The sequence below is a fragment of the Panthera pardus genome, unplaced genomic scaffold, assembly GCF_024362965.1.
Source record: "Panthera pardus isolate Hobbes unplaced genomic scaffold, ASM2436296v1 HiC_scaffold_17, whole genome shotgun sequence".
Classification (NCBI taxonomy): domain Eukaryota; kingdom Metazoa; phylum Chordata; class Mammalia; order Carnivora; family Felidae; genus Panthera; species Panthera pardus.
The window spans coordinates 36,219,789-36,239,670 of NW_026526732.1; the positions used below are offsets into that span (position 1 = coordinate 36,219,789).

Sequence of the window (19,882 nt, forward strand, 5' to 3'; positions counted from 1 at the left end):
ATTTGCAATGCATTATTACATTTTTTGGCCCATCAAAAGTATGGATCAGTGGCTGAAAATCACCATCAAAGAAAAGTAACAAAGATTATAATAACAATAACTCACATGATGTTTCATTGTGATCAAAATGAAAAGAATCCAACCCAAAAGCAAAATATAAAGTATAAAACAAATAAGTATATATTTTTCACTATTAAATGTTATATGTGCAACAATGATTCCACAAAACAATTTATTAGGCTAAATAAATGTTAATTAAATTTTATTGATTTTTTTTTACATTTGTATTAATAAACTCTTATCATAATCAGTTAATACTCAGAGATTATCTGTGTGTACTTTAAACTAACACTGAGGTCTGTGAGAAAGTATTCCTTTTTCAGGATTGGTATTTTACTCATGTTTGAGAAACACTGAATCAGGAGTTTTACTCTTAAACAGTTTCATGCCCATAGGGATTTAACAGAGCATGCTTTCTTGCACATTTAGAGTTTTTAAGGTAAAAGTAATAATGCTTACCCAGTTGCTGGGTCTGTTAGAATGAGCACTCCTTAAGGAAACCGGCATAGTGAGACTGGTGCTTGAAAGAAATGTTCATCAACAATGAAAGTCTGGAAACCCTATCTGGTCGCCATGTTTATGTTACAAGACATATGGGTTTACTCTGACACTTCAGACCCATGGACTCTCAGCTATTTTTACTGATTTGAAAGAGAACCAAGAAATAGTTTATACTTAGACAAAGTGACTTATTTTAGGAGGAAATTCTAACCACTGGAGAAATCTTATCCTTCTTGTAGGTCATCTGAACAAATCTATTAAGTTTGTTGAATTAGATTTCTCAGCCTCCTGCATCTTTCTTCTGCTGAACTCCTCTGCCTGCCTCTCTCCTACAACCACCCTCCTTGTCTGGTTTTGCTTAGGAGGGCGGTTATAGTAGTCATTGGGACCTTTGCATTTCATCCCAGATAAATGGTTAGACTAGAAAAGTGGGTGAAACCACTCTTTCCATCACTATCCTAAGGAAATTGATCATGAGGACATTTCTACCTGTAAAAGAGGAATCAGATGCCATGTGGTATGACGGGTGTCCCATGTAGGACCTTTCAAAGCCTAAGGACGTCCTTAGCCCCCAGTCCTTCCTGGAAGCTCAGGGCTAATAACCAGGGTGAATTTCTTCATGTGGCAGATGTCACTGCAGCTATCTTGTCACCGTGGACTTATCATTAGATTCTCATTTATTTATTTTCATTTTTCTGTTGTAGAAGGGTATTTATGTGCTTTTCTGTGTTCCAGAAAGCATTTTTAGGCCAAAACTACTGTGAAGAGGATAATCACAATGATGTTTCAGTTTTGCCCCTCCAGATGCACATGTCTGTTTTAGCATCTTGTCAATTTTTTAAAAATTTTCCGGAACACATTGTCTTTTAAATTGAATGCTGATCAGAATAAATATACACATACTCAACAGAGAATTTTGGTTTTGTATTTGGAAAAAAATAAATAAATCAGGAACTGGCTGTTCAGATTCAAAGATAGGTTTAGTGAGGGTCAAGAGGTGAATATACTCCAGATACCCAAACTAGTTATGTGCACTTGTGGGTGCAAGATTAAGTGGCTTTCATCCAGCTGCGGACAGAGTCTGTGTGGGTTCTTGGAAATCACCCAAAGTGTTAATTGCTATTGAAATAATATTTTAGTATAAGATGGTAAGAACATTCTTAGTTATCAGAGCTAGCTATATAAGAGGTTTAGAATCAATTTCTCCCTTGCTTCCTGTAGTATTTCTATCCCTATTAGTGATAAAAAGATTTGCAACCAGATTATTGTATTTTGTGTTCCATAGTAATGTGCGGTGTAACATTAATTTGATTAATTACATTTACTGTTATATTATGTTTATGAAGTATTTAAGATTTTGTTGAACTGTTTATAAAAACCAAAAAAACCTCATGCAGATGATTCATAAGTGTTTATAGCCACAATCTTTCCTCTGAGATATAGAATCATATATCCAACTGCCTACTTGACATCTTCTCTGGTATGTCTCAACAAAATTAATGCCCCTTCTTTCTCGGATGATAGTTATTCTTTTTTGGCAGCCTTTCCTATATTTTGTGAATTTCTTGCCTTATTTCTCATGGCCTCAGAAGCAAGTCAGGTACCTTTCCAACCATCCTTATAGTTATAATATTAACAGGTGACCAAATCTGCACCATTCAGAAAACCCAAAGGAACTTTGACTGGAATCTATTAACTACAGAAAGGAGGCACCCTGAAGATTTCCTTCTGTAGAAAGTGGAAGCATAAATATCTAAAGGCAGCAAAATATGGAACCCAGCCTGGATGCTGGGAGCAATGTTGTCTGTGTCCAGCAATGGGTGTCCACTAGAGTATATCTTCGTCATTCATTATTTGGGCTTCCTGATATCTTTTAATAACATTCTTTTTTTCCCTGAAAATGGTACAGTAGATTCAATTGTTTACAATAAAGAACTTGAGCTGATCTTTCCCCCCAAATTGATCTTTATCCACTGTGCCAAGGAATACCACCACTATCTATTTGGGTGTATGAGCAAGAAGAATAGTTGTATGTTCTGGGCACCTGTCTCTTCTTTACTTCTGTATCTCATGCAACACCAATTCTTGCTGATTTTTTAAATCTTATGTAGGTTTCAGATGGTTGCTTCGCATCATCTCCTTCATCTACTACCATACTTTTAGATACATACATATACATACTGGAATGCTGCAGGTGTTTCGTAACTGATCTCCCTTATCCATTCTGCACATACCCCATCACCCATCTATTCTGTGTGGATGTAGCCAGAGTGATTTTCCAAAATCTGACTTAACACAGCAACCTCCACCTCCCTCACTTGAAATCTTTTTTATATCTCTCTGTAACATGTAATGCAAAGACAAACTCCTCTTTGCTCATAAGACCTTCTTGTTTTTTTGTTTTTTGTTTTTTGTTTTTTTTTTGCTTTCTGCATTTCTATTCTCATCTCCCTCATTGTCTCCACACTAGCCAGACTTTCAGTCCTTCTTATTTAATTATAATCTGCCACACTCCAGGTCCTTTGCCTACAGGTTTCCACTGCCTGTTTCTTCTCATCAGCCTAGTACCTGTCATTCTTCAGATCACAGCTCAAAGCTCATTTTCCTAGAAAGATCTTCAGGCCTTTTGGATGAGGTCATATCTTTATATTATATGATCCCATTGCCAACCTCTCTTTTATAAAGGTTACCACAGTTTTATCTTGACATATATTTGTTGATGCTTTGCTTGTTTGTGTAATGTCTTATCCATGTGGAAGAAACCCCATGAAGGAAAAGTACTAAAATGGTATTTACTAGAGATTTTTAAATTCTTGCTTACTGTGTTTTCCATGCAATTTGAAAATATTTGAATTATATTATTTCTTGGTAAACTAAACTTCTTATTCATCTTATAGTCAGTATAATATAGGAGCAGAAGGTTTTTTTTTTAAATTTTTTTTTTAATGTTTATTTATTTTTGAGACAGAGAGAGATAGAGCATGAACGGGGGAGGGTCAGAGAGAGAGGGAGACACAGAATCTGAAGCAGGCTCCAGGCTCTGAGCTGTCAGCACAGAGCCCGATGCAGGGCTTGAACTCATGGACCGTGAGATCATGACCTGAGCCGAAGTCGGACACTTAACAGACTGAGCCACCCAGGCGCCCCGAAGCAGAAGGTTTTAGTATTAGATATGGATTGAGTTTTGAGCAAGTTACTTAACTTTCCTAAACCTGGCATTCTTCTGTACTATAATAATTTACATGTTCAGTATCTTTCTCACTGTAAGGTTGGGTAATATTCAATATTTTTTACAGTTTTAAACAGTTCTATTAATTAGTATATTCCAGTTAGACTCCAGCATCCTTTCCATTAACGGAATACCTGCCATGTGCAGACCACTATGTAGAAAGGCGTGAGGAGAGGCAATAGACCTTAAGAAGTTTACTATTGAGTTTGGAAAATTCTACACATTATAACACTATAAGGTAGGATATGTGAAATTTGTGAATGGCCTACAAAGTTGTATGGTCAATTATAGGAATTCATGGAGACGGTAGAAATTGAACTCCCTGGAGAAGAAAAAGAGACTACAGGCCTTCAAGCAAAAAAGAAGGGGTAAAACAAGTCAAGAATGCATATTATAGCATTATGAATTGTGAGTTCATGCTTAAAGCATTTCAAGATTTCTGTGGATTACATGTAAGGATTTTGAGTCCCAGATGGGATATATTGCCTTATCTGTGTCTGGGCATGAAATTGTGTCTGGGCATGAAATTGATTCTTCAACCAATAGAACTCTGCTGCATCTAGTGGATTGTAGATCACCATGATTGGAGTAAGCACTGACAGTTCATGGTCCTCGCAGAGTTTACTCACTACTTGCAGGTCTGTTTTTAAAAAATCACTTTCTTTTTTGAAATCATGTAAAGAGTTCTTAGGGAAATACATGGTTTTACTATGGTTAGAAGAAAAAACATGTTGGAAACATATTCTTACTTCTGGTTATTCTCAAAGTAGATAAATTTGATCTTATCCTGAGTACTTAAGGTGTTTCCAGTTATTTAAACTTGCTCAAAGTGCATTTCAATAGTAATTGAATGATTTGAAAATCAAAATTTTGGAATTATTAAAATTCTCTCTTTTCCATAAAAGAAAGACACTCCCTCTTTGGGCGGATGCTGGGAAACACCTGTGCTTGATTGTTGGTCAGAGTTCCCACTGTTGTTGTGGCTGAAATTATTTTCTATTTTAGCTTCTACAGTACACCCTAGAGAGAAGCTTTAAAAAGTTAGTGTGGGAACTGTAACTCTACATAGTTTCTCAATGTTTGTGTTCATGCACTGAGCCTTAAGTTAGCATTTATGGAAACATTCAAGTACAATCCTAAGTTGCTCTGAGGGCAAAAAGAGCACTTTTGGAATGGAGGTCACTTGCATGATGTAGCTTTTCTGCTTGTGTGTAAAAGGAATGTTTTGTTGGAAGAATATCCTTGGGTGATTATATTTGCCAAGAGGAAGTTGAATTAATTGTGTGGCAACAGTCAGAGAAGAATTTGTATGCTGTTTCCCCTCACCATTAGCTAATATGGTATTTCACAACCAGTCAGGTGTGTTTGTCTGTCTGTTTGTTTGTTTGTTTGTTTTTAATAACAGCTGGATCAGAGACAGAATAGGTTATCCTAAAGTACAGTGATAGGATCCAGTATTATACTTTGCTCTAGTGTTGGGAACCCCTAATTCCACTAAAGCTACCTTAAATTAATGCAGGCTCAGGAGAGCCAATAATTAATTAATGGGTCTCGTGTTATTTTATTTTATATTAAATTCTTGAATTATAGATGATTAACCATCTTGTGACCAAAACCACCAATCTCTACATTTGAGGTGATGAAACCATTCTTTTTTACCTTTTTAGTTCCTAGGCCTCAGTTGATTTTCGTCATATTTGGATAGTTTACAAAGCTACTTGGGGAGATAGAAAATAAATATAAACCTTACCACCCTGCTCTTCCCTCTTTTTTTCTTACCTTTCCATATCTTATATTTTAAAGTGTAAACACTTTGTCTTTCTGTTCTTCCCTCTTTTTTCTTATCTTTCCATATCTTAGATTTTAAAGTGTAAACAGTTTGTCTTTTTCTCCTCTCACTTGGACTCTCTTCTTCATTTCTGTGTACTCAGTTTCTTACTTTTTCTCAGATTTTATCCTCTCATTCTCTTTTGGTTTTCTTTTCCTTTGTCTTGGGTTCTAAGACAGGCACTATTTTCAAAAACAAGTGGACAGATTTTTGGTTCAGATAATACTTTGTAAACAACAAAAAAGTAAAAACATGTTTTTACTTTGCTATTTCCCATTTCTATAATCCCCACAACAATCTTCTCAAACAGTATTTTTGTTATATCTAAAATACTCATCTCTTCTGGGCCTCAGATTCTCATCAGTAAAATGATAGAGGAGAGTTGGATGGTTGGGGTGGGGAATGTCAGAGCCAGGCTGTGGAATCAGGTCTCTGACTTCAGAGCCTGAATTCTTAACCATTTTGTAGCTAGGAATATGCTTTTTTATGGATGACAGTGGAATATATGTTATTCTTTACTTTTGGGCTTTTTACAAAGCATCTTTAATTATAGTTAGGAACTTTAGTGGTCCTTGTAGTTTGATAAAGGAAGCAACTCCTTGGTTTGCCAGTTAAGCTGCTCTTATAGCTTGATTCTCCTTGAACCTGAAAACTCAGTTGAGAAACTTTGCTCAACCTTAGTTCTTCTGTAATTGACCATTACTTGCCAATTGTTTATTCAATAGTAGTTGTTATCTCTTATTAATGTTGAGGGAAAATAAAGCCGATTCTTCCAATATATTAAAATAAAGTTTTGGTACCTTCACACATACTGAGATTATGGAGTAGAGTATATTGACCTTGGAAATATCTATTTATATGGAAATATAGAGCACTGTACACTCATTCTGTACTGACCTTGAGTTCTAGCCTTCTATTACTAACAGGGTTATAGTATAGCCAGACAAAAACTTGGAATTGATAGTATGATATTTAATCTTTAGGCAGTTTCCAGAGACAGCAGGCTATACAACCTTCTCTTACCTTTCACTGTTCTTTCCAATTTGGGTTCCCTTGAAAAGGCAAGTGATGGTTACAAAATTGGATACAGGACAAAGACTTCCTTACTTTTTGGGGTAATGTATAACTCTGATTATTCTTTCTGAAGTTGCTTTTCATTTTAGCAACTGCTTCTTAAAACATCTCATTACCACATAACATAAAAGCTATGTAGGGTGAGAGCCATGGGAGGAGTGCCAGGATTTCAGAAATTGGACAAATCTTAGAACAGGAGATCTTAAACTTAGCTCTATGGTCCTTTTCGGTTGTCAGTTAAAGGGGTATGTGTGTTTCTGGGGAGAATGTTCTAGATTTACATGAGATTTCAGGAAAAAAAAAAAAAAAAAGGAAAGTTAGAAAGGAAGGTTAGAGAGGCATAGAAGGAAAGAGCTGGAAGGGAAGAGTTGACCCACTGGGACAAAAGGGATTAGTAGGTGGTAAATTTACAGAAGGGTTGAGAAAGGTTAAGTGCCTCTGAATTAGAAGATTTTGAGTATACTACTCCTTAACATTCTTACGTCATTTTTTACCTTTGAAAATGTTCTTTACCTACATTTTCCAGTTTGGTTTTGTCTACTGTCTGATGGAGAAAGGAATGAATATCTCCAAAGGAACAAATATTAAGGACCTGCTTAATCAGCGTTCTTTGGCATGTCTTGGAGACAATCTCATTTAGTCCTGAGAGTGGAGCTCCGGGATTGAAGGATTTCAAGATAAGGAAACTAAGACAGAGAAAAGTTAAAACTAGGCAGTTCAATAGATGGGCTGGAGGTAGGGAAAACTGGAGTCTTGAAAGACCCTGGAGAGAAAAGCACAGCGGATTGTAAAATCAGCCTTTTCTAAAGCTGAGGCAGATGATATAAATTAACACTTCTAATAATCATACTGCACAGGTTTTCTGTGTCATACAGAGGAAAATGAAAATTTTGGTGGTCAAAGTAGGGGCCAGGTAGATTCACGCTTCTACTTTCTAAGATGTAGGGGATGGAGGTTCAACTATAGCACAGTGTTTAGTCCAGTCTGTAACTCCTGACCATGTAGCTGATAAACTCCCTGAGGAGGCTAGTCTCCCAAGAAGGATAACTGTTGTGCTAATTTTATGTGAAACCTTTTTAGTGTTTTGTGGTGTCTGAAAGTTTTAGAAGCTGTTCTAGATTCAAATCTCAGTTGGATACCTAGAACAAATACAAAGCCGTTACTCTCAGGGATTAGAAGAAATTTTATTCCTGCACAATGTGAATGAAGCAGTTTTATATTTTGCCAAGACAATGGAAGGCACATTTTAGGGAAAGAAAAGTTGTTGGAAAAAGAATTCTGCTAAGATGCAAGTTCAGTCCTGTGTATTGGAATCTGAGGGACAAGTTTACTTTTCCCACACTGACATTTTATAATGGGTGTCTCAGTCTGTCTTTTAGAAACAAACTATATGATATAGGGAGTGAGCTCCATTAGAAGAGAGGCATAATCTTAAGGCAGAATGTAGAAGTTTGTGGAATTAATAATAGACCATGCAAAAAAGTGAGGGCACCTATCTCAACCTTACCAAAATGGTGGAATCTTTTCAGGAATTAAGATTGAGAACACTGTTGGTTTTTTTTTTTTAATGTTTATTTATTTATTTTGAGAGAGAGAGAGAGAAAGCAGGGGAAGGGCAGTGGGCGGTGGGGGGGGGGGGGGGCTGGGCAGAGAATCCTAAGCATGCTTCATGCCATCGGCGCTGAGCCCCACATGGGGCTCCATCTCATGAACCATGAAATCATGACCCAAGGTGAAATCCAGAGCCAGCTGCTTAAGCGACTGAGCAACCCAGTTGTCCCTGAGAATATTGTTTAAAGTCATTTCAGTTTCCACGATTTTTTTTCCTTTTGTTTAATATTTGAAATAAAACCAATACAGTTACCATTTTTGAGATTCTTTATTTATTGTTTGCTTTCAGTTGAATTCACCAAAAGTTTACAGGTGCAAAAAATCCCTCTTTTAGGTCCTAGGTGGAAAAAAAAGTTTCTGATCTTTAGAAGTTTACACTAGGGCTGAGGAGATGCACAGGTAGATATTGTGTATTTGATAGATAGGAGAGCATTATTGAAGGGCTATGGATATGCAGAACAGGAAACACTAATAAATAGTGGTCGGATTTTGTCATAAAAATCTTTCAGCTTCACACTGAATGCTCCAGATACTGTTCTAGATTCTTAGATGAACAAGATACATGAAAACTGATTTTTTTGTGCCGTTTTTCACTCAAGTAAACAAACAGTAAGTTGCAAGTGCTGTGAAGGAAATAACAAAGAATACACATTAGAAAGAATCTTAGAAGGAACTACTTTGGTTAACAGACAAAGGAGTGCTTCACCAATAAATGTTGTTAGAAATAAGACCTGAACAATGAAAATAATCCAGTGGAGTAGAGAGTATTCCAACGCGAGACAGTCATAAGATTGTATTTTTGATGGGCAGAAGGAAGCCCACTATATCTGGAGCATGTTGAGTTAGGGAAGAAAGGGGTAGGAGATAATGTGAGAGAGGAAGGCAGAGGCCAGATTATATTGAAGCTGATAGGCTTGCGTACAGAGTTTGGATTTGCTTCTCATTGCAATGTAGAGATGAAAAAGATCAATTGTATGTTTTGAAAAAAATTAAGCAGGTTGTCTGTAGAAATCTATCGTAGGGCTGCTAGTGTGGAAATCTATTAGGAGTGGTTCTAGTCATCCTCCTGAGAGATGATAGGAGTTTGATAAACTACTGAAGATGAAGGGAAATGGATGGATTGAGGAAATAGATTGGAAGTAGAGAGGGTAGAAATTGCTAATGGGTTACAAGAGGCAAGTAAAGGAAGGGGAAAAAATCAAACTGATTCCTAGGTTCTTAGTTTTAGTCACTTGGTATATTATGTTGCCACCTAATCAGATGAAGAAACACGGGGTGGAAAGAAGCTTGAAAAAAGGTAACGAGAAGCTGAAACATCGAAAAATAGGGCAATGGCACTGTCGTTAGCACAATGGGAATAGCAACAGAAATGCGTAAGAGACATTAATTTTACCACAAAGAAAACCATCATCCTGGATGGGCTGGAACCCCCAAAACACAGTTTCAGTTGTCACTCTTCTCTCTTCCCAGGTATCCTGATTACTGCTTCTTAAACTGGCTGGGCATAGAACTATATTACCGTATAGTGTCTCTGGTTTTTCCACACCAACAGTTTCTGGCCTGTTGTTTGTTTCTACTAGGAAAATCTCACTCAGTGCCAAGAAAGAACTTTTGCACATTGTGTTGGTGCTTTGGTAGCTATTCAGAATGGTCTTCAGAACACACAACAATTCTTATTAGGGTAGAATATTAAGCCTTTGGACTTCAACTGGAACTATGTCCTTGGTTATCCTTGGTCTGGATCACTTAGCCTGCATAATCATGTGAACCAATTCCATGTAATCTGTGTGTGTGTGTGTGTGTGTGTGTGTGTGTGCGCGCGCGCGTGTGCGCGTGTCCTGTTGGTTGTGTTTCTCTGATGACACCTGACTAATACACCCTTTATATTGGTGTACAAAAATTCAGCATTTTTGATTTTCATTCTCCAGCCATCTATCATTCCAGGAAAAACTTTCATTTCATTTAGTACATCTTTATACCCTGAAGAGACTGGATGAGTGAAGTAGACTCAATATAAATAAAAGCACTGATAATATTCTCTTTAGAGCATAAAGATAAAAAGAATTGTGTATATTAATATATATTGTCTCTCTGCATGGGTCCAGGGTCCCTAAGACCCTTTTATGGATCAACATGCTCAAAACTATTGGCATAATAGCACTAAGATATTGTTTTCCCTTTTTTTGTCTCTCGTTTTCTCATGAGTGTATGGTAGAATTTCCCAGAAGCTACATGATAGCTGATATTACAACAGATTGAATGGAGAATTAAAAACAAGAATGAAACTGTCTTCTATTAAGTCAGACAGGAAGGAGATTTGCAAAAATGTAAAACAGCGCTCCCTACATACTATTTTTTGTTTTGAAAAATACAGTAATTTTCATAAAAACATGTTATTTAGGTTAACATATAATGGATTTGTTATTGTTAATCCTAAAAGAATTAATAATCTTTTTTGAGACTTCGTAATTTGAATTTCTCATATGGTCAATATTGACAGGTAGAGCTCACAGAAACAAAAGCTTTTTGATGTCCTGAATAATTTTTAAGAGTGTAAAAGGGGTCCCGATACTAAAACATTTGAGGACCTTTGTTTTATTTGAGAGTTTTTCATATACACAAGAGTGGTTCTCATAAAAATGTTAAGTGCGTCCTTCCAAAACATTATACTCTTTCATCAAATGATTCTGTCTGGAAACAGCATAAACCAGTTTCAATTGTTTGTTTCATTTTTGCTGCTGTTTTGACATCTTCTGATAATTTCTCTCACATAAAGGTAAAACTGGTACTGTCTCAGCAGTTATATGTTGTTATATTTTGAGAGCTAGTCTGTGTCTCCCTCTCCTTTATTCATTCATCCAAATAACCTACTAGCAAGTATTTATTGAACTTCTACTACATATAAGGCCCTTGTTCGATGCTGTGCCCATTTGCAATTTGTTGCTTTTGCAGCTCTGAATCCACCCTTTAATATCTGCGCTGTGATAGTGAAGCTTGACCACTTAAGCATTTCTCCTTAATAGCTAGTGCAGTGTTGCTCTATGTAGTTTGTCACACAGTGTTTGGTAGTTTGTTGGTAGCCGGTCCCGAAGGGATTTTAGCAGGAAGGTGTTTTAACTCTTGTTTGAATTGTGCTTCTATTTTCATTTTTTTCATGCTAATACTGAATAGCTGTCAGTTTCCCTGTGATGTGCACAGGGCACGCAGTCTCTGTGTGCTTGTGGCCCCAGCCCTGGCCTGGTGACCTTGCTGTGGCCCTCTCAACATGCACACAACACACCCCCGACCTCATGCCACCCTGATGCATGGGAGTGTGTCCTGCTTGGGTACTAGCTCTGGCCTGAGTGACCCGGCAAACTTCTTCGCCATCCATTATGCTGCAAAACTACGTCTTCTTTAAGGGGATCTGATTCTGAGTAAACTCCCTCCCTTTTCCACATTTTTTTCCTTCCTTGGGTATTGTGGTTACTCTTTAGGCTTCTCTTTATACCTTTAGGGTTTCTGCATCTCATAGTTTATACTTGTTATCGTATACTTTTGCTGTTTACATTTTCTATGTGGCTTCTCTCTTCTGATGGGACTCTGAATAAATTAGCTTTCTATCCCTCATCTGAGGGAGATAAACAATACCCATATAAATTATTTAAAATTTGTACAAACGCAGTCCATAATTAAGGGCCACAACTAGAAAGGCAGACCGTGTATCAGAAAGCTTCAAGACAGGAAGAGCTAAACATGCACTGGGGGCTGAGGAAGGTCAATGGGTCAGAATTGGCAAGGGGTTGGGAGGAGGGGACGCTTTCTTACAGAGGCATGAGCCTTCTTCTTCTGGAGAAGAAAACTGGCATGGTATGGGGAGAAAATAGTGAGAGCTCTGTCAGATTGGAGAAGGTACCTGGTGAGAAGTTGTAGGAGGTGAATTGGCAAAGGTGCTTGGGGGCAAGTTCATGGAAGGTTGTCAGTACCAACCAGAGAAGTGGACATTTCTCTCTCAGTTTAAAACTCTTTAAAAAAATTTTTTTTAACATTTTATTTATTTTTGAGAGACAGAGACAGAGCGTGAGCAGGAGAGGGGCAGAGAGAGAGAGAGGGAGATAGAGAATCTGAAGCAGGATCCAGGCTCTGAGCTGTCAGCACAGAGCCCGATGCAGGGCTCAAATTCATGAACTGTGAGGTCATGACCCGAGCCGAAGTCAGATGCTCAACCGACTGAGCCACCCAGGCACCCCTCTCTCAATTTAATTAATAGGGCACATTCACTGGATTTTGAATAAGAATTGACTTAATAAAATATTATGTTAGTCTACTAAAGGATATAATGGAGTTCTGGATGAAGTATGGAAACCTATTTATCATTTATTATATTTTTTTCAGTTAATGCTATTCCTGGACGTGTATCTCAAAGATAAAATTTTCATTAATATATAAAATTCATAGCGCATTATTTATTCATCTAGATATTAGACTATGGCATTTAGGAAAATGGGACTTTTTTTTTGGTTATTCTTTTAAGTAAAGACTGCATTTAGTGTAAGTACTCACTGCCCTCCTTTAATGAATTGAGGTAAGAAGTTTCTGATATTTGTATTGTGTTTTCTTGAAAGCCAAGGTGCTGTTAATCTGTAGGATGCAAATAGGATTTATTTTTGAAAGGCAAATAGCTATGTTTGTTTCCTAAATATTTCTCATTGTTTATTTGATGTTACTTAGGTAAGATAGTATTCACATAGTCTCTCTGTCTTTTTGTAAAGTACAAGTCTAATGCATGTTCATTATAGAACATTCAGTGAACGTACATAAAAACAAGAAAACAGAAGACATTTATAGCTCCCCTTGATAATATAGTTAACTACTTGCTATATTTTCTTTTGTTCCAGTCATATGTGCATGTTTATGTGTACATAAATGAACACATACACAATTGTATTTATTTTACATATATATATTTTAAATTATTTTAATATTTTATAATTGCCTATTTTACTTAGCATATTGTGAACATCTTCCATCCAGTGGTTTTAGTAATTTGTTTTTAATTACTGCATAATTATTCATCAAACTGATTTACCATAATTTTACAAATTGCCTGTTATTGGATGTTTAAAATACTTTTGTTTTCTCTATTGTATTTATTTTAAGTTTTGAAAAGATCTTTTCAAGTAATGTCCACACCCAACGGGCGTCAAGAGTCGTGTGCTCTATTGACTGAGCCAGTGAGGTCCCCTGTTTTTCTCTTTTTTAAATAATATAATGATGAGATGGATATCTTTTTTTAAAAACTATATTTTTGTACAGAAACAAATTGTTTATCTAATTTACATTCTTCTATTTGTCATCACCAGCAGAGGGGATCTATCGCTTTTAAGGTTTTTGATTCTCATTGTCGAAATGCTCTCCAAAAAAGTTACACATAAAAAGAATATTATTATAAGCTTAGTTTTTCTTTTATGTCTTAAATGATATATTTGAGAATTCCGTTGCTCAAGAGAATGTAAGGAATATTTGTAAGGCCATGTTAAAGAAATTACATCAATTAAAATTTAGTACATAATATATGTATGACACAGATGTTTCATTATTAAGTCTGGAGATAGTTAAATCACAACTAAATAGAACTGAATGCTTATTAGAAACCTGAGGGATTAGTTAGCTGGTGACAGAACTATAGTAAATAAGCTTAAATTAGGACATAAAGAATGAGGAAAATGCATGTTATAGAATATTCTGAAGCTAAGTGTTGCAGCCAGTTATTCTGGGAGACTGTAGAAGTAATTTTTAGGAGTTGATAAGAATAGCATTGTGTTCTATATGTTTGGGATGATGGAAGTAACTCTTATGTCAAATAGGCAGTTACCTCCATGGTACCTGCTGGGTAAATTGCCACTGTATGAAATCACTTGGCAGAAGTATTTGATTGGCTTTTTGGTGTTATTGCTTGCTTCTTCCTTTCTGGAACTGTGCAATAAACGCATATTATTTCATAACACTCGGAAAATGTAGCAGTAGTCAGGTAGCATTGTAAGAAGCCTATTTAGCAAGAACATTCTATGGAAATGAAATATCGGCACTGAAAAAAAAAATTAACTTGTCTTGAAATGCTTGAATAGTTTGAACAAACTTTTATTTTGTGACTTTTGTCTTTTCTAATGATCAATTGGTAATTCCTATAAATTAATATACTGTGCTCATCCCATTTCCTTAATAAGAACATTATCATAGCTTAAAAGTGCAGCTGGGTAAAAATTGCTAAATGGTCTTAATGGTAAATATCACACTATGTAATTAAGATGTATGACAAAGCATATTTTATGCCAAAGCCAAAGCTTATTTTATAATGGAAGGAAATAATGATTTGAAAGCCTGTAAGTCATTTAGAGAGTGCTACTTTGAAATTGACAATCAGGGGTGCCTGGGTGGCTCAGTTGGTTAAGCGTCCAACTTGGGCCCAGGTCATGATCTCACAGTTGGTGAGTTAGAGCCCCGCATCAGGCTCTGTGCTGACAGCTCGGAGCCTGGAGCCTGCTTCGGATTCTGTGTCTCCCTCTCTCTCTATCTGCACCTCCTCAGCTCATGCTCGTACTCTGTCAAAAATAAATAAACTTAAAAAAAATTTTTTTAATAAAAAAAGAAATTGACAATCAGGAGGCATAATTGATGAAGACTTGTAAAATAATTTAAATCTACTACTGCCATCATATGTCGCTGGGGAAAAAAAAACAAAACTGATCTAGCATTGGAGAAGTAGGTCACATGTTTGTGAAGAAGCTGAAGCCCCAAAACATTAAATAACTTATCTAAGATCTCATGCCTGGTTTTACTTAAAAGTGATTAGTAGTCTGCTCTGCTTATGGTGAATCTGAAAGACATCTTGGCAGATCAGGCATGGACCTCAGAATGTGAGTATAACCAAGAATAGAAACATCCTGCTTATATAAATTGGGTTGGGATCCAGGATATCCTGTTCAAAAAAAAAAAAAAGACATAATTTCTCCAAAAATATACATGACCAATTTATTCTGTTAATGTGCATGCAATCTGTGAGAATCAGGAAGAAAAATTAAAAGGATTTCCAGGTTATGAAAGAAAATGAAAACTGACAAAAATGTAGTGAAAGTAATGTCAGTTACTGTCACTAGCGTAAGCTTATTCCATACTTTGCCTGATAACTGATAGTGTCATCATGTGAAATCTTTACAAGAGTTCTGAACTCTAGAATGGCAATTGGTCAGATTTGAAATTTTGGTTTCTTAGGTAGTAAAAAGTCCTCTTACCTACCATGATTTGAACTTGCTTTTGGAGTTAATTGAACTAGTTAGACTGGTAGTCAATGAGTATTTGGTGTGTTATGTAAAAATTACTGTATTTTAGGACAGGAAACAGGGTTGATTGGTCAGGAAGAAAGGTCCAAGTGTCTTCCTTTTAATACTGGATTCTGTAACACTACACCTAATATGTTCTGGTTAAAATGAAATCCTAGGGGAAAAATTATAATAACATTTGTGTTCTACCTGAAGTGTGACAAATAGGTATATTTCCATTTTGGTGATAGGTATAATTGTTAAAATCCACAGTGACATGAAAAAAAAAAAAAACTGGTGTTTTTTCTGCAGAGGTCCTTGGACTACTAGTAGTAGCAGCTGATGTATAAGACCCATTTTTATACTTAGTGCTAAGACTGTTTTTGAGGGGGGAACTGTGATGTTGGGGCTCCTTATGCCCTGTACCTCCCTGCTACAGACAACCAATAAACATTTATTAAATTAAAGGGAATGGACTTAGACTAGTATTTTCAAGCCAGGTTTCTTTCTGCTCTGGGGAGTATATGCAGGGACTATGGCAGAATTGGGGCCAAGAGCAATGGTGATTAGCTGAACGCTTGGTGGGCAAGGCTCCAAGTAGGCAAATCCACTATGTGTCGGATTCTCAGATCTAAACATTTGACATTTTCAACTTCTGTCCTCAGATTTACACTGCAAAGTATCCTTATTCCCTGAACTTAAGTTCAATGCGGTTAGTACGTTGCAAAAACCCCACTTTTATAAATGATGATCTGGGAATCTGCAATCAGAAGTGATTTTGTCTGCACTCTAAGTTAACCCATCTCTTTGCAATGGTGTTATGATAGGGAGAAGGAAGCCTGTACCCCCTATGTAAACCAGGCCAGTAAGGTATTCCTCTTGTTCGTTTGCTTGTTTAGTAATAAAAGATCTTTTTTAGTAAGACTGGAGACTTTTACAGTGGGATCTGGATTTGAATCAGGCTCTACCTAGTCTATTTGACTTTGATAAGCTACTAAATGTACCTCAGTTTAGTAATTTATGAACAGGCTGTTTCAAAGAGTAATGAATTAATGCGTATTATGTACTTTGAACAATATCTGTTACTAAAAATTGAATTCACCTACTTACTTGTTTGATATCTTTCTATGGATCCATTCTGGAAGCCAGTCTTTCTGAATTAAATTTAATGCTCAAAATAGATTGGTATTATTTTTAGTATTTCTTCTGTTATTAGATATTCCCTTTTGCTTACATGTCTATTTAGCTTTATTATATGTAATGTCATTTCAGGTTCCTATATGATAGTGGACTCTTCAGATCATGACCCTGGAGAAAAAGCCCGACTTCAGCTGCCTACAATGAAGGAGAACGACACTCACTGTATTGATTTCAGTTACCTGTTATATAGCCAGAAGGGGTTGAATCCTGGCACTTTGAACATATTAGTTAGGGTGAATAAAGGACCTCTTGCCAATCCAATTTGGAATGTGACTGGATTCACGGGTAGAGACTGGCTTCGGGCTGAACTAGCAGTGAGCACCTTTTGGCCCAATGAATATCAGGTAATCATCTGACCTTTCCTGGTTTATGCTTTAATGTCATTGGCTCTCACTGTGTATGTAATACTTAGAGAAAAGCACTAGCTCATTGGAATAAGAGATGATCTCTTTCGCCCTCCTCTAGCCCTATTCTTGAGGAAATGTTGAAATACATTGGCACAAAACCTTCAAAGTAGAGAGAGCATTTCCACATACAGAAAAACGTAGTTTTAGTGTCAAAACGTGTTGGTTGTTTGGCAGCGAACTACTTATTAACGCATACTTCCATGTGTCTGTTCAGGAAGAAAAAGTCTTTTTGATTTGAGTGCACTTTTCAAACTGGATTGGTTTGCTGACTTCCTGACAACAACATTTAAGAAAATACATAAAATAGTGTTTCATGAATTATGTCATCTAAGGGGGAGGCGTTTTGAATAATTGTTTACATTTTTGTCAGTTACATGGAGTTTAAAAATAAGCAAACACAAAAAAGAAAAGTCCACATGTCTTTTTTTTTTTCTGCCAGAAATACTTAATTTAATTATGATTAAACCAGGTAACAAATGATATCAATATCTACTTCATGTGTTTTGAGGCTGATTTTATATGGTTTAACAAAAAAAAAAGATCATTTACCAGTTTGGAGAGTTGTTCGGTAATCTTCTCCATTAGGTTCAGTAGATTTCCCCTACTTTTTGAAACATTGCCTTATGCCACCTTGTTTTTACTAAAGTAGAGTTTTAGTAAACCATTATGATAACCAAAAGAAATCCAAAGAGGATTTCTGCCTTTAAAAAAAAAAAAAAAAAAAAAAAAAAAAGAACAGGAGTGGCTTATTTTTATTTTTTTATTATTTTTACTTTTTAAAGTTTATTTTATTTTTGAGAGAGAGAAGGAGAAAGTGTGAGTGGGGGAGGGGCAGAGAGCAAGAGGGAGAGAGAGAATCCCAAGCAAGCTCCACAGGGTCATCATGGAGGCTGATGCGGGGCTCCTTCTCATCAATGGTGAGATCATAACCTGAAATCAAGAGTCAGACACTTAACCAACTAAACCACCCAGACGCCCTATTTTTATTAAACATTTTTTGTTTATTTTTATTTATTTTTTTGAGAGGTAGAGTGCGGGCACACACATGAGCAAGGAAGGGGCAGAGGGAAAAAGAGAGAATTGTAATCAGGCTCTACGCTTAGTGTGGAGCCCCATATAGAGCTCAGTCTCTCAATCTCAGGACTAGGAGATCATGACCTGAGCTGAAATCATTAGTTAGACACTTAACTGACTGAGCAACCCAGGTGCCCTAGATTTCTGTTTTTATGAAAAAAGATGAAAAATTAAAATAGCACTCAGACTTCGTTTTTGCAGCTAGCCATTATGGAAGCAGCACACCACCCAGCTGCGTGAGGGGCCCCACCAAGCTCCTTCCTAGCATCTTAGCATCAAGCCACCATATCTTTGAACTGTGTCTGTGAGCATCTGTTCTTTATCTGAATTTATTTAGTGCATCTGTTAGCAAGATGTGTCCGAAGGTATCTGAAAAGGCTAAGAGATTATTTTTGGGTCTGGGAACACTCAAAATTTTTTCCATATAAATTAGTGGTAATGGCTTCTTCACTTTATCCTGTTTAGGTTTATGAAAAGTTTCATGAGAACCCTATATTTTCAATAGCTGGGGAACCTGCCCCTGGATACAGAAAACCAACTCTTGAAAGTTTACTTTTATGTTAGGTCTTTAGATTTAAACTTCTAAACTTATAAGTTTAGATTTAAACTTATCTACATATAGATATACATATATACATATAGATAGATAGTATATTTTATTTTGATCCGTGAGTCATTTATAAGCTAAGAACAGTTTCATTTCTGCTTTTTAAAAATGAACATTTTTAAATTCAGGTTAAACATTCAGGTTAAACTTGTCTTTATTCCTGGGGGAGGGAACACAATACCTTGTTTTAATTGCTTTGTCGTGTGTTGATTTTTCTATTTTATTAAAAAGCCTCTTACTTCCTAGGTATGGTTCCACAGGTAAGGTTCTTTGTTCAAATTTATGTGTCTATTGGAATTTCAATGGATTTTCATCAGGTACTAGTTGATTCCGTTATTCCTGAACTGAAGGATGTTGTTCTTTGGTCTAGGAGAGCTCTCTGCTTTTCCAGGGCCCATAGCTCTAGGAGGGCTGCATGTGGGAGGTGCATGGCTGAAAGTGTATGAAATTGATGCTAACTCACTAGCAGCAAGATCAGTGGGCTCATCTCTGATAACAGTGGGTCATCATTGGCTGGGTCACCTTCACAACGCATTGTCATTACACTGACTTCACTAGAAACTGTCATTGGAGCTTAACACTGAAAAGAAAAAGCTGATTTAGCCAAATAGAACTGTCAACAGATTCAGCCTTCTTAAAATAAATTTAAGCCCAAATAACAAATTAGTGAAATTGTCAAAAATTTGGTTTCTGGAGTCAGCCAGCCTGTATTCAACAGTGTTTGCTATTTGCTATCTATATAGATTGTTCTCTAAGGAATCAAATTGTTAGTTATATCTTTAAAGGAAAACATAAAAGTGGATTTTGATAAATCCAACAAATAATATATCTAGGTATCATGCTAATGTTCCTTCACAACTGAGAAATAGTATACATATAATTACCTTTTCTTATTTTTTGCAAGATCTGCCTTTGAGTCATTGATACTGGTAACATTTTCTTATGGCACCATTTCTGCAAGGTTAAATTTTAATGTGGAGTTACACAATCGAG

General features: G+C 36.3%; 1 protein-coding gene across 12 annotated transcripts in view; it reads left to right on the plus strand.

The window, feature by feature from the left end:
* The window catches only part of PTPRK (protein tyrosine phosphatase receptor type K), a 557,535-nt gene that overhangs the window by 190,110 nt on the left and 347,543 nt on the right, over nt 1–19,882 (plus strand). For all 12 annotated transcript variants that reach the window (XM_053904511.1, XM_053904504.1, XM_053904506.1 and 9 more), the window contains exon 3: nt 16,874–17,145. In XM_053904511.1, the coding sequence (XP_053760486.1) occupies nt 16,874–17,145 (272 nt within the window). The remainder of the gene's footprint in view (nt 1–16,873; nt 17,146–19,882) is intronic.